At 39.8% G+C, this 16,327-nt stretch overlaps 1 protein-coding gene across 1 annotated transcript; it reads right to left on the bottom strand.

Moving 5' to 3' along the window:
* Nucleotides 1-4,731: 4,731 nt before the first annotated feature.
* On the bottom strand, nucleotides 4,732-15,988 carry LOC127652403 (tumor necrosis factor ligand superfamily member 12-like). Its single transcript, XM_052138528.1, has 6 exons — nucleotides 15,180-15,988; nucleotides 12,692-12,773; nucleotides 9,769-9,816; nucleotides 9,635-9,658; nucleotides 9,399-9,526; nucleotides 4,732-7,190 (listed from the first exon to the last, which is right to left on the bottom strand). The coding sequence occupies exons 1-6, from the start codon at nucleotides 15,351-15,353 to the stop codon at nucleotides 6,936-6,938; spliced, it is 711 nt and encodes a 236-aa protein (XP_051994488.1). The 5' UTR covers nucleotides 15,354-15,988; the 3' UTR covers nucleotides 4,732-6,935.
* Nucleotides 15,989-16,327: the final 339 nt, after the last annotated feature.

The following is a 16,327-nucleotide window of genomic DNA, read 5'->3' as shown; positions in this document are numbered from 1 at the left end:
CCACTAGATGACACCAATTACAAGGATTTTTTTTTTCTCCCCTATATCACCTTTCATCACAATATACAGATATGAAATAAAGGTGACACTCCAACACATTTAAGCACTCACACCATAGACATCCAGTAAATTTTTTATTGCATGTGTGAAGCTCCTGTTCTACCTGTTCCGTACGGGACTCAAACCGGCATCTCCAGTATGGGAGGCAGGTGCGCTAACAAGGAGGCTAAAAGGCACAGCCCCTTGCATCAGTCACTAGTGCACCTCTTGAAATTAGGAGAGTGAGAGGATATATAAAATGTTATCATCAATAGTTGATAAAATATTTTATTGATGTTTTATTTAACATGCTTTTTCTGCTGGATGGCAAGCTTTGTTCTGGACATCTGAGATATAACACTGGATTTAACTAACAAGCTCACAGACAAGTAAAAATGTATAATTTTGAAGAACAGCCTAATGTAAGACCTGTACGAGTGTCACAGATTCACCAGGCTCTCTCGCCACACACTCTCATCACCACGCTAATCAACTCCCTACATAAGCCACACTCACACCGCAATCAATGTCTGGTCTCCCCAGGAATACAGACTCACTTACCTGCTACTTACCTGTTCTCCCAAGTTTCACTCCAGCAATATCCAACGATTTCTCCAAGGTTCCTTTCCAATGTTTCCAACGATCTGTTTCCCCTGTTTCTCCTCTCCTCGTGCCCCTGTCTGATGTTTGTGAGTGTGGCTCATAAAGGACTCTCACTTCCAATCCGAATACAGACTGTTATCAATGTACTTCTCATCATTTACATTTCAACATCCTCTGATTGATACTCACCTGTTTACTTAAACTTTGTGTTTAATAAATACCTGCCTTCAGGTTCAAACATCATCTTTGAGTCTGGGTTTCCATTACAGAAGACCAGACCAGCCAAAATTATGAACACAGCAGGTATGAAACCGGCGGATCTCTTTCAGGAGCTGGTTGACGCTGTCCGCTGTGCACTTACCCCTCCAGGTAACCCAGCTGCACTACAAATCGCAACCAGAACTCCCTCTGCTTCTTCTTCTGCACTGGTCTATACTGCCAGTCCCATGGTCAATCCAGTGTCATACTCAGGATCGGCGGAGGACTGCAGCGGCTTTCTTTTCCAATGTTCGCTCGCCCTAGAGATGCAGCCGCATAGCTTCCCCACTGAGCTAAAATTTAATTAATTATCTCTCTGCTTGCATGAAGAGTGTTGCAGTGGGCTTAATCTATCTGGGGAAAAAACAGTCCAGTCACTTGAGATCTTCATTAAACACTTCAAGGACGTTTTTGGATGCCCTGCAGGAGCTTCATCTATCAGCGAACAACTTTATAATCTCCGTCAAGGTAGAAGTTCAATTAATGATATGCTCTCAAATTTCATACTCTAGCTGCTTCCAGAGGATGGAATGAGCCTGCTCCTCACCAGTTACCGTCAGGGACTCGAACCGAGGCTGCGGTGTCATCTCTCCTCTTATGACAATTCAATGGGGCTAGAGCATTTCATCCAACTCTCCATACACATGGCCAACAGAAAGAAAGCCTGCCTGAACGAACTACCCGCCCCACACCCTCCGCCTGCTCTGCACCAATAGCCTTCTGTCCACTCTCCAGAACCAGACAGTGAAACTTATGCAAGTGGATGCCTTTTGGTTGTCCTTGGCAGAGCGGCAACAGTGGCTGACCCAGCGATTATGCTTGTATTACGGTGGAGGGGGACATGTCATCTCAGCGTGTCCCAATCATCGCCCACACCCACTGGTGAGTCACGTTAACACTCCTAATGCCTTTTATTTATCATTATTAACCAGTGTGACACTTACTGCCTCTGGTCTGTCACTTACAGTATCTGCTCTCCTCGACTCTGGGTCAGCCACCAACTTCATCTCTGGCGCTTTGCCACCAGCTACAGAGTCCAACTTCAAGATTCACTGTATAATCAGCAAGCCTCTAGGCAGATGAGTCATCCGTCACTGTGTTGGTCCTGTCAAACTTCAATTCTGATTTTTGCATTACAAAGAAATCATTCTACTGGTTCTGGAGAGCTCTACAGCAAAAATCATATTAGGACATCCCTGACTTATTCAACATTCTCCCGTTATCTCATCCTGAGGTGGGGGCCCCAGTGTTTTCCTTTCTGCTTCCCCAATCGTCCCACTCCAAGACCCATGGCTTTAATAAAAAAAATCTCCTCTTCTCTCAATACCACCTCTATCAAAAGCTCAACTAGTTCAACTTCTGTGGATATACCACCCTGCTACCCCAACTTTCAGGACATCTTCTGTACCCAACAAGCCTCTCAACTACCTCCTAATAGACCATGGGACATTACAATAGACCTCTAATCCTCTCTCCATCCCATATCAAAAGGCCATGGAGGAGTATAGGCAAGAGGATGGTGGCCCTACATAGATTATTGCACCCTCATCAAGATTAGTGTCAAGTTACGCTATCCGCTTCCCCTCATCTCGGCAGCCTTGGAACTGTTGGGAGGAGCCACTATCTTCACCAAGCATGTACAACATCATTCAGATCCGGAAGGGAGACAAATGGAAGACCACTGATCTACATTGATGACATTCTGGTGTACTCCCGGAAAGAGAACGACCACCATCAAAGGTGGGAAAGGCTGAGAAAATTCCATCTCCACCTCAAGGCAGAAAATTTTTTATTCCATCAGACATCACTCCAGTTCCTTGGCTACAACATCAGCCCTGAAGGTATTCAGATGGACGAGGGGAAGGTAAAAGCTGTGCAATAATGGCCAACTTATTCTACCATCAAGGAACTCCAGCGTTTTTTAGGATTCACAAAATTCTACCGTCGGTTCATTAGGAACTACAGCTCCATCACTGCTCCGTTAACTTCACCTATCATCCAGGGACCACTGAATGGGACTCACTATTACATGTGGAGGAAGTATGGTTTCGGGTTCCTCTGTGTTTCTCTGGAGAGAAGAGATGACAAAGAGCATCCGCTTTGAAGTTCTTGGCCCCTGGACGATAGGAGATGGTGAAGTCAAAGCATGTGAAGAGGGCCCATCGTGGCTGGCGAGTATTGAGTCGATGAGCTTCCTAAAGATACTCGAGGTTTCTATGGTCAGTTAGCACCAGAAAAGGATGATGGGTCCCCTCTAGACAATGCCGCCACTCTTCCAGGGCTAGCTTAATAGCCAAAAGCTCCCGGTTTCTGATGTCGTAATTCTGCTCCGCCAGGGTGAGTTTGTGAGTCTGGCACATCAAGGACTCTTTGCTGCTCATCATTTACTGTTCAACATCCTCTGAATTATAATCCCCTGCTTACTTAAACTGTGTGTTTAATAAATACCTACCTTCGGGTTCAAACATCATCTTCGAGTCTGGGTTTCCGTTACAACGAGTTTAAGGTTAAAGGAAAAATTCAGTTCATGCGGTCTCCAACTCGTATAACTTTCGCTCTTCTCTGGAACACAAGCAAAGATTTTTGGAAGAATTTATTGCCCATACAATGTAAGTCAATGGGGTCCAAAACTTCCAAGCTCCAAAAAAGGACATACACTCACTGAGCACTTTCTTAGGAACACCAGTAACCTAAGGGGTCATGAGCTTCAGTTAATGTTCACATAAACCAATTTTTCCCCAGAATGGGGGTAAAATTGTGATCTCAGTGATTTAGACTGTGGTATGATTGTTGGTGCCAGACGGGCTGGTTTGAGTATTTCTGTAACTGCTGATCTCCTGGGATTTTCACACATAACAGTCTCTAGAATTTACTCAGAATGGTACACAAAAACAAAAAACATCCAGTAAGTGGCAGTTCGGCAGACGGAAATGCCTTGTTGGTGAGATTGGTCAACGGAGAATGGCCAGACTGGTTCAAGATGACAAAAAGGCTACGGTAACTCAGTTATCCACTCAATTGTAGTAAGCAGAATAGCATCTCAGAATGCACAATACATCGAACCATATTGTTGTTAATAAATGGCTCAGTTAGTGTAAAAGCAGAATAAAAGTAACCCATATTACTCGAGTGGTTTGATTCATGTCTTCTAAAATTATACAATTGCTTAAGTTTAGAAACTAAGCAAATATTTGGTCCTTATCAAAAATCTTAGAAGACATGGATTAAACCATATAGATCACATTTATGCTGCCTTTATGTTCTTTTCAGAGCAAATATTTTGGACCCCCTTCACTGACCTTGTATTGACAAAAATTCATCATACACCCATTTTTGTTGTGTTCCAAAGAAGAAAGAAACTCATATGAGTATGAGACAGCATGAGGTGAGTAAATGATGTGAACACTTCCTTCAAAATAATGCTCATGTCAGTTTGTGAACATAGAAAAATTATGCATTCCAGCACTGTAAATACTAAGTTATCTCAAATTATAAAAAAGTTCTTACTAGTTTTAATTAAGTTACTGTTACTCTAGAAATCCTAAAACTGTCATTATTAAAAACATTTAAGTATTCCTAATAAAAAAGTACTTGAAATCTTACATAGTAAAATAATAGTTGTTTATTTAAAAATCTATTTATTTTTATTACTTATGACTATTGTTGTTTTGTTGTAGCTGGTTGATAATTTAGATTTTTGTGAAGTCATGAGGGTGATTAGGGTTACCTCCAGAGAATTTGGAGCCTGTTAAATTTAAGCAATTCTTTTATTTACTAAATTGTACTTTACAAAAGTGCAGATTTATGTGCACTAAGATGTACTGAGTTCCAGTGTGCCATATGTCAAACCTAGAGTCAAGTCATAATTTCCCTTATAACGTATAAGACATGATATATTCCTTTTTAAATAATTAAATCAAAATAACTTTAATCATAGATGAGTTAAACTTACATGTAACTAGTTAACGTTATTTAAAAAATTAAGTTCAGTTTACTTGACAAACAATTATGTTTACTTAGAGAAAGCTTGCAAACTGATTGCCATGAAAAATCAATTATAAATGAAAAATTATTAGATTTTACAGTGTGCCTTGGGTGATTTCAGACTTTACTGGTAAATATCTAAATTAAACATCAAGTGTCAACAGTCAGAAATGTTAGTGCCAGGAAATCCTATTAGGACATTAGTATGAAGATATTTGCCCTTGACATATTTACAACCATTCATTGATAATATATGATAGTGGGCAAAAGATAATGTCTCCCCTCAAAATGACATTTTGCAAGGTTGGAAAAAAGTTTCTTTACCAGTTTAACAGTTATTTTGGCACTGAAATTGAACCCAGATCGCTTTGACACCTTTCCAGTTTCCATTAACGTTACTAATGTCTTCAACCAGATTTACAGATGAAATGATCTGGTCTCTTTTTTAACTTTTTAAAAATATTGCCATGAAAACACAAACAACTTGTATGCATATCTGCGCACACAAATCGAAAGACCCTCTGTCATATCAAATTCACATGTTTACTTTACAGAGTCTGACCATACTTCAGCTCGACCAAGTCAGGTTTATCTTGGATGTTGTTTTAAAAGCAGAAACTCGACCACTAGCCAAATGCAGATTTTGTGCAAGGAACCCAAATAGAGGATAAAAAAAATACTGAGTAGACAAGGGGGAAGGAATGGGGCTAAAGAGCAAGGGGGGGAATAAGCACATGTTTTTCCTCAAAGGTTTTCAACTATTTGCTGCAGATTTAGATGCAGGAAGTGAATCCAAAAGCAGGGGTTGACCAGAGGTCCGCATGAGGGTTGAGGAAATACAAAGAGGAAGTTGGTGCGTGATTAGGAAATCCAGTTGGGGTAAAGTGCATTGAGAATAGTTGTTGTAATTTCCACTTTAAATTTAATTGACATTAATGACAATATTTACGAAAGTCTTGTAGAGTGCCAAGTCAGGAGTCAATATGGAACACCAGTGGTTTCATACATTTATAATTAGTGAGATTAAATGTAATTATGGTGGTAAAAAAAAATCTGTTAATTTACCTTTAGAAAAATATAACATGAAATTGCACATTGTATAAAATTGGAGGCATACTGTGACTTTTTATAAAGGTTGTTGTACTGAACTGTACACATAAACCAGCAAGCTCTAATCAACATGCAATCAGCAAGTAAACCTTCATGCCATAATTACATATAGTCCACTCTCAGTAAAACAGTGCAGTTCACAAGATAGATCATTTACTTTAAGAACCCACTGCCTTAATCTTTTGCTAGATAAATATTAATAGACATTTCATATGTCACAATGACTAAGTGCATTAGGAGAGAAAAAGGTTGGACCGTGTGAAGCTTGTTGATTCGAATTGATGCAACAGTAATTATACGTTTCTCTTGGAGTCAACATAGAAGATGCTTATTTAGTCACTCAAAAGTTTTTATAATCAACAACCAAGACAACCATTTTCTGCGCTGAACCCATCCAGCGGTAAGGCAGTTCAGGAACTGGGGCAATTCTCTTTTGGTCCAGCCAATTAGTCAGTGGTGAAACCTCTCATGCTTGTAGTGCTCTGCAACTCTGCTGAAAATTCATCGTCTTACAGTTCAAACTGGTTATACCAGTATATAAGTCAACCACACTGCTGGAGCAATGTCTCTGGTATGCTGTAATTAAATGCTATATTTATATAGTTAAAATTGTGCTGGTTTTGTTTTTAATAAGGCATTTGCAGCCAAACCAAGAAAGTACCAAACGATTCTCCGTAAATTCATCCAACAAGGCAAGTTATGCAGTGATTAACATCCTGATGACATCTTCATGGAAGGGCACTTGTGTTCATAAAGGGGTCATCCATGACCATGGACAGCTGGTTACAGAAACAGTGCTTCTTGAGTCACAATTTCCTCTGTTAAGGCAACACCAGGAGCCAGACTCAAATACACAGATTTTGATTAGGTACTTTTGGGCCAGATCTCTAACAGTGATCTGTGGAAAATATAACTGAAGTGTCTGGATACTGTCCTTGCCTTTAGTTAACTTTGAAGAGGCCAAAGTAGTGTTTGCCTGACACCTGCAGACTGAAAGAACCTCCAGTGACGGCCTTAAGCTCAGCACCCTTGTTCAGGCGTAGGAGGCCAGAGACCTGGCAAGGCTTTAGGAAGTGGAACTTGTGTGAGCCAGATGCTGGTGTGGTTCCGTACCCCTCCATGCACTGGAGCAAGGGCCCTTTAGAGACAGACACCTCAAGCTTCACATACTGACTCTGGTTCTCGTTGAAGTGCACCTGGGGGTGGAAGCACAGACAGTGCCAAACCACAGGAGAAAGAGGACAAGTGAAACAGGAATGTTATGAGAGATCATTTCAGACAATGAGACATAACAGAAATGAGGCTGAAATAAGAACAAGAGAAAGGCCTTTAATAGGGAGCAATTGATATTCTGGTTTACGATTAAACCTGAAACCACCAATAAGAAAACCATTTTAAAAGGAATATTTCTCCCAAAAATGAAAATTGAGTCATGAGAATAGAATGTCATAAGAATGTCAAGCATCGCTAGAATCTGGACGGATGTTATTATCTGTTTGGCAAAGTTGTTTACCTGCTATAATGCTTGGGTATGTTTTTTGATTGGTTGTCATGCTTGTATGACTCAAACATTACTTGAGTGTTAACCGATCGCAATGTATCCATGTTGTTGGGGGAAGTTACTGTGACATATTTACTAATGTGTATGACTTCAGAAATTGACAATTCAATCTAAAATACATTGGAGTTATATTTTATAAAATAAAGTGCTGCACTATAGAGAATCACAGATGTAAGATATTGCTTAAATATAATAATATAACTATTGATTTATTATTATTTGATGTAGTAGTAGTAGTAGTATAACAGTGAATATAAAATTTCTGTCATACTTTTTTATTAAAATTGAGCTTTTATTTTGGTGGAGCTTTTATTTTGAAGTGTTTCTGTGTAGTAATGACCAAGGAGCTCAGACATTATGACCAGCATCCCACTCTGGAAAAGCCGGTCGCTACGTGACAAAGTGATAAACCGCAAAGGCTGCTATTGAATTAAATTATTATGTTCTCAGCTCGTGCCACAAAATTAATTTGCACTGTCATCTGCTTTAAACAGAGCATTCGATGCTCATGACGGTGTTCCCTGTATGACAAGTAGGTAAAATTCAAAATTTGTACGTCACATAGGTCCGTGTATCTTTTGGTCATTCGATTTTTCTTTTAGAATTGGGTATTAAAAAACCAAAAACAAGTGGCTATTTGATTTTTGTTTTAATATACAAAACTTTTTATTAAAATATAAAGCGTTTCTCTTTTTCAGTGTCAAAAAGGGATGAGTGATATTTAAAAAATAATTTGAGTTTCATTTTCCATTTCGGATAACAAAAAATTTAATTACTTTAAAACAGAAATGAAAAAAGGACCGTTTGTTCATATTCCGAGACCAGTATAAAAAATTACTCAAGTTTATCATCACACACTCACACGTAGTGTTTCCATGTTTTATGGGGACTTTCCATAGACATAATGGTTTTTATACTGTACAAACTTTATATTCTATCCCCTAAACCTAACCCTACCCCTAAACCTAACCCTCACAGAAAACTTTCTGCATTTTTACATTTTCAAAAAACATAATTTAGTATGATTTATAAGCTGTTTTCCTCATGGGGACCAACAAAATGTCCCCACAGGGTCAAAGATTTCGGGTTTTACTATCCTTATGGGGACATTTGGTCCCCACAAAGTGATAAATACACGCTCACGCTCACACACACACACACACACACACACACACTTTTATCACACAGCCAGGGTTGGACTGGTAATCTGGCATACCGGGCATTTTCCCGGTGGGCCAATGCACTTTGGTGCCGATCAGGGGCGGACATGTGTTATGTAAAATCCCGGTCTGATTTCTGTTTCCAGTCCAGCCCTGCACCCAGCACTAACTTTGTTATAGTGGAAAGCTCTCCTTTGCGCGCTGACAGGTGCAACAAGAAGCTCGTTCACAATGCCCTGTGCTTAAACGTCGTGAGAGCAAAAAAAAAGCACATGTTATTATGTGAACAATCATTTTTCGCGAGCTTTTCTTATGCACTCACAAATGTGCAAATGAGAACCATTGCAGAAATCAAGATTTTTTTTACTGTGAAATCATTTACATTTTCCAGTTGAGTCACTAACCACTGCCAGTGTATTTAAAAAGACAGACCGGGATTTCTCCTTTTGTGTTCTGCATAAGAACGTGAGTTTGGAACAACATGAGGTTGAATAAATCATGAAAGAATTGTCACTTTTTGGTGAACTATTCCTTTAAGTAAGCAGTGCTAGCAATAGACAGGTTATCACCATTTGCGTTAAGAAAGATGGATGTAAATGATGATTGTGTCAGAATACTGAATATGCTACTAGTGAAGCAGTGTGTCAGGAAAGTTTACAGAAAGCCGTTTCCATTAAACTCACTTGACAGTAAAGGAAGTAGACGCCGCTGCGCTCCACTTTGAATGTGCCGGTGTCTGGATTGTAACGAACTGCCCTGCTCATATTCAGGTGCTCCTCAGTCCATCCTTTAATGACTCCCTCATTCCCCACTAGGACACAAACGCACACACTCACTATTAAAATATTCCATATGACACATCGTTTTAAAGAATATTCCACATGATGCACATTGAAAGTGATCCTTCCCCATAACTCACCATTTTGGGCGGAATCTTTGGTTACTGTTGAAAAATGAGATATATATATTAGGCTGAACACATGGATGGAGAGACAGAATAGCCATTGGGTGTTCCATTGATAGATTAAGTGATTTGAAATAATGTCCACTTACTCTCAAAATGAGAGGCCACTTTGCGTCCATTTCCTTTTTTCCCTCCCACTTGCAAGATAAAAGACAAAAGAGAGGCATGTTTTGGACAAAAGACAAAACTCTCTGTGAGGAAGATTAAAGTGTGCAGATCCTGCAACTTCCAGCAATTAACAGCTGTGCAGATGCAAACATCATGGATTAATCTAGAATAATTGATCTACCAGCTGAGGGCCTGATTGTCAAAGCAGATGGTCAAATATTTCCATTCAGCTTGGCTCTGCACTTCTCTTAGCAGTTGTTTTTAGCCACGGCCAGCATGCAAAATATTTTCTACATTTCACCCCATCAGCTGGTTCCAGTCAACATAGCAAAGGAAAAGAGACAAAAAAGAAAATGGATTGCTGGATCTTTCCTAACCTTTCTCATGCAAAAAAATAAAAAATAAAAAATTGAAATGGGATTGAATAACAGCTATGGCTACCATTCAACTTAATGCAATAATTCAAACAAAGCACCATGAGAAATGGGCGATTTCTGCCCCTCTCCAGAGTCTCTAGAGCCTCGCCTCATGGGAGCTGCCTGAACTCCTTCCAATCTGTCAAAATGTGTATTGACTGATTACTTACTGTACATCTCAGACTTCAAAAGGAACCTCGTAGAAATAATTAGCCTGATTGTTATTTCTGGCTGACTGGTTCAACCTGAAGCCTGACTGTCCCCAAGGGGCACTATTTTGGGCTGGAAAAACTATATATTTTAAGGAATGATTGTGGATGAGCATCTTGGCTCTGAAATCAAACAGCCGTCAGGTGTCAGCTGAAGACTTGCGGTTGTTCTTTAGACTTCTGATGGTTCATCTGTTATGGAGTAATGTTTATTTCGCTGATCTTTGTGACCATAGCTCCTCCTTTCTGTTGTTTTTGCCCCGTTGGCACAATTTGTTTCACATTGCACTAGGGAGACCAGCCTCAGATGTCTTATCGCATAACTGCAACAGAATTCAAGGCTGAAGCAAGTCGATTGCCAATTAAAACTATTTCAGGCTTCAATGCAGGGGTCACTGGTTTTAGAATGTTTCTGAAACCAAAGTGCCATTTTAATCCTTGTGCCAGTTGGTTATTGCCGGGTATGTGTCCATCCAGCTCAAACCTATAATTTCTCCTGTCATTCAGCCTGCTGCCTACTGCTTCCTGTTGTGGCTTTTGGAAACATGTGCCCAATGGTTTACCCAATGTGCCTTGCTGTCCAAAATGCTTTCGTCTCTGTAAATATTGCGTGCAAACACTAAAGATCATCCTTCTGCAGCTGCAAAGACTGCAGGTGATCCAAGTTTTCTCTATTCTCTACAACAGCTGTTGTGTTACGGCAACACCGTTTTTAATACATTTCCTGCAGTTTTATTCAATGATAGTTCACCCCAAAATACAAATTTGCTCATAATTTACTCACACCTCATGCCATCCCAGATTTGTATAACTTTCTTTTTTTGAACACAAACAGACATTTTTAGAAGAATATCTCAGCTCTGTAGGTCCATACAATGCAAGTAAATGGTGATTAAAAGATCACATAAAGGCAGCATAAAAGTAATCCACACAACTCCAGTGGTTTAATCCATGTCTTCTGAAGCGATATAATATGAGTAGGTAAGAAAAATATCAATATTTAATTCCATTAAACTATAAATCTCCACTTTTATGCTGCCTTTATGATTTTTGGAGCTTCAAAGTTTTGATCACCATTCACGTGCATTGTATGGACATAGAGAGCTGATATTCTTCAAAAAAATCTTAATTTGTGTTCATCAGAATAAAGTCTTCTACATCTGGGATGGCATGAGGGTGAGTAAATGATGAGAGAATTGTCTTTTTTGGGTAAAATATCCCTTTCATTGGCAATCTGCATGTGATACGGTAACAGATGCCGTTATCCAATCATTACAATAATTGTTTTGTTATTGTTCATAAAGTAATATTTTATCATTGATTGTGTGTTGGGTAAATTGCTAAATAATAACAAAACTACAAGTTACTAATTACAACACTAAAATTGTGATCCGATTACTTTACTAATTAATTCATCGAAAAAGTAATTACATTAATAATTATAATAATATAATAACTTTTTAAATCTGAACCATTTTTCCACTCAACAAATTCAAAATCTATATTTCCTATCTATATTTCCTCTCATTCATTGTCATACACTCAGTACCACATGTTTCTCCCTTACAAGAGAGATGCTCTGGCTGTCACAGAAATACAAACAGACATACATATGAAAATAAAGCCCCAGTCACACTAGGCATTGAGCATGCAAAATTATTTCGGACATCGCAACAGAGCAGGATATGATGTCACGCACGAGGGCTTCGGGTTTTAATAATAAATATTATATTTTCAATGTTTAAATATACCATTTATTCACTTTCCAGCAAAAATAAGAGCATGCAGCTTTGAAATATGTATCCTTTGAATTGAGCCAAGAGGTATGTCATGTTTTGATCTTCTATTGGTCACATGTCTTCTCATCAGGTCAGAGTTTGCCAAATTTGAACTTTTGTATGTATGCAGCGTAGTGCAAAATTTCTTCGCATGAGCTTGCATTTCCAGTCTCCTGCATTCATTGGCGTTTGAATAGGACTGAATGAAGTGTGAAGTGTACAGTAGTGTGACTGCCACTCTACTCATGTTTTAAAAAGTAATCTACATAAATAATATTATAATAGTAAGCAATGCACTTAATCGAATGTTACAAGAATTTAAAATGTAATACTTTACACTGCTTTTTAAATAATTAGAAAAGTAATTAGATTACAGTTACTAATTACTTGAATCTGATTACACCCAACACTGGTCTTTACTAGTCGGCTTTGCTAATCAGCTTTGAATGTATATCATTAACTGTTTTGTGACTGATATTATGACATGATATGCTTTAGTACCATCTCTGCGGAACCTATGACTCTCCAGCAGTTCGCGTTTTTCCAGGATGAGCTGGAAGATGGCCTTACGCTGCATATTAACCTGCAAGGGAGAGAAATAACGAGTGTGAGAAGAATGAATAACATTTTTCATCATACTCAACAGCTTTTGCAGACAGAGATGGGAGACAGATGCAACCAGCATGACTGGGCCAAGTATGGAACCTAAATATGTGTCAGGTCCAAGCAGGTGACAGGGGAGAAACACTGCAGGCTTCTACACTGCCTGGCCAAGAACAAAATTGCATACTTTAATATTTTGTTGGACAGCCTTTAGCTTTGTTTACAGCACAAATTCATCATGGCATTGTTTCGACAAGCTTATGCAATGTCACAACATTTATTTCTGTCCAGAGTTGCATTCATTTTTGGCCGAGATCTTGCATTGATAACGGGGAGTAATTCTCTGTATCTGAAGACTTTTTCTGTAAAGTCTTCTCCAGCACATCCCAAAGACTTTCAATGGGGTTAAGGTCAGTACTCTGTGGTGGCCAATTCACGTGTGAAAATGATTCCTCATGCTCCCTGAACCAATCTTTCACAATTTGAGCACTATGAATCTTGGCATTGTTATGCCCATGCCATCAGGGAAGAGAACATTTATTGATGGGATAACCTGGTCATTCAGTACATTCAGGTAGTCAGCTGACTTTATTTTATTGCATGATGTTGCTGAGCCTAGACCTGACCTACTGAAGCAACCCCAGATCACAACACTGCCTCCGGAGGCTTGTACAGTGGGCACTATTCATGACAGGTACTCGCTTCATGTGCACTTCTTAATCTAACGCTTTGGTATAAGGCAAATCTGCACTCATCAGACCACATGACCTTTTTCCATTTCTCTACAGTCCAATCTTTATGTTCCCTAGCAAACTGAAGTAATTTTTGATTTCCGATTCGCCTCACTAACAAGTGGTTTCTTGTGGCCAAACAGCTGTTTAGTCCCAATCCTGTAAATTCTCGTCACATTGTGTGTGTGGAAATGCTTTTACATTCACTATTAAACATTTTGTGCAGGCCCATAATTGACCCCTTCTGAAACGCAGTAATATCTTTTCCACGACCACAGAATACGCCTTCCGACATGGTTGTTTAAGAAATGAGAAGCTTCACACTGCATCAGTTAGGGTTAAAATTGTTGCCAGCTGAAACATACGGTTTGGTGGTTGTTGGTGTAGAAAGACTAACAAAATTTTGGCCAAGAAAAAAAGATGTCCAAAATGGCAATTGTGAGTGGGGTGGCCAATGGGGTGGCCAGGCATCGGTCCATGGTGGCCACGGCCACCCCCTAGCTCCGCCCCTGCAAACAGTCACCAGAAGCTTGGCAAACACTGAATCTCAGTTTTTAATAGGCCAACCACTTCCTCTAAATGAAAACCGGTATCAACACCTTGCAATGTTTTTTTCATAATGCTAGATATTCCTGGAATGCTTCTATGTAAAAAGTAATCTTTAGGGATAGAAAAAGCTGACAAACAATGTGACCAGCATGTGAAAGCTTTGTCAGCAGTTTAACAAATGTCTAGCGACAGGAACTGTGGTTGTGCGTAGAAGTGAAGATAGCACCTGCCCATCTGGAGTTTGCATCTATGTAATTATGCAAAGAGCATTGAGATCTGCACTCATCTTATGGAGTTTACACAAACTGTACTGCAAAGCTAACGTCAAAATCATGACTCCCTAAAGGATCATAATCACAATAGAAATCATTGAGGATGTTCATCAATGTGGGATTTTCACAGACCAATTCTTAATGGATAGGCCTACCTTGAATATTTGGATACATCCTCTCGGCCCCGTGTGCACATCTTTAAATCACTCCGCAGTGCTTGGCAGTTCCTGCGCGTCAACTTTTAATTGTGCGCAGCGCCACAACAAAACTCATGACAAAGTAATAGAGTAAACATATAACCATAATTACACAAACGCTTTTACGAGGCATGGTGCTTAAAATGCTATGCCCATTGGTTTTAAAACGCGCCTGTGCCAAGCAGTATAAGATTTCCAGTAAACTGCCCTAAACATGGAGCAAAATTGGCACCAGAGCCTATCACAATTGGCAGCTGCTTTAGAAACTAAATAGGCCATAACTCACAGCACCCTGTGCGCAAAGTCTGGAAGGATCATAAAAACGCGTCCCGCAGACCCCCTAGCGGTGCCGCAGCAGTATGTTTGTGAAATCCAGTGCCTCTCAATAATATGATTACATTCATCAAGATATACCTTCTACAATCCGTATGAACTTTCAAACACGTTTCCTGGTCGGGACGATAAGAGAGTGTTGCATAACCTCGTGATAAAAAAAAACATAATTACTAAATTACTGGATAATTAGTGTTGACTACATAAAGAAGTGCATCGACAAATATGCTTGAGAATGCATGCATTGTGCAAGACTTGGCATGCATTTGGAGAACAGAAAAAAATAAGAGCAAATCACGTTTACCTGCTCTAAGCGCTCTTGCAGAGTTTTGAAAGACCTGGACAGGTCCCGCGTTTGTCGCAATGTCCACACTGTAAATACTGCACTGCACACGGCGAGGGACAGCGCGAGCACGGCCATGAGCGACCAAACCAAGCGCAGTGTGCGGATGCGTCTCCTCGGAAGAATTCGCTGCATTTTTGCGCACGCGGATAGTTTACCGTTCTAGAGCTTCCACATCAGTCATTCTGTCCATATTCCACGCAGACATCTCTTGAGCCGGTCTGGTAGGTCCCATGGGCGAGAGCTTCACCAACTCGGAGCGCAAATGCAGATGTTGCAGCGCGGTCAATGCAAACCTACACACGTTGCTAGATTGACCCCGGTAAACAGAACTGTCTGTGTGTATTGCATCAATTGCAGCTGGCCTCAAAAATATTGCATTATTCCTTTCATTCTTGTGCAGAGAGTTGACAGTAGTAGAGCAATACCCTGGGATTTGGATTTTATTCGCAGTTTTCAATGACCCGTTTCTTGGACATGACTTCCTCGTGTTGTCCTTGATAAATAGAGCATGATCTAGTCGATTAGAGGTTTCATTTTAAAGCATTTTTGTGTCCATGCGCTCAAGTATGCACTGCAGGGAAGTGAGTCCTGCACAGCAGTGGAAAAAAGATGTCCTTCCCCCTCGTGCTGTGCCAAATTCTTATTCTGTAGTGAAACACTATTTAGCTTTGTCCTGCTCAAATCAACAAGTGCATATTTTCATTCCACACACAATTTGCTCCCTTAGTTATGGGGAGCATTTAACCTTGAGAGAGCCACTACAACAGAATTGCAACATTTGTTTCAACCAATTAAAAATATACACACACACACTGAGGACTTTATTAGAAACACCTGTACACCTACTTATTCATATGATTATCTAAGCAGCCAATCGTGTGGCAGCAGTTCAATGCATAAAATCAGGCAGATAGGTGTCAGGAGTTTCAGTTAATGTGACAGACGGGCTGGTTTGAGGATTTCTGTAACTGCTGATACCCTGGTATTTTCACGCATCAACAGTCTCTAGAGTTTGCTCAGAATGGTACACAAAAAACATCCAGTAATTGGCAGTTCTGCAGACGGAAATGCCTTATTGAAGAGAGAGGTCAACAGAGAATGGCCAG

This window comes from Xyrauchen texanus, chromosome 2 (genome assembly GCF_025860055.1).
Source record: "Xyrauchen texanus isolate HMW12.3.18 chromosome 2, RBS_HiC_50CHRs, whole genome shotgun sequence".
In the NCBI taxonomy this organism is placed as follows: Eukaryota; Metazoa; Chordata; class Actinopteri; order Cypriniformes; family Catostomidae; genus Xyrauchen; species Xyrauchen texanus.
The sequence above is the reverse complement of the archived record's forward strand: the minus strand, read 5'-3'. Positions and strand labels throughout refer to the sequence as shown.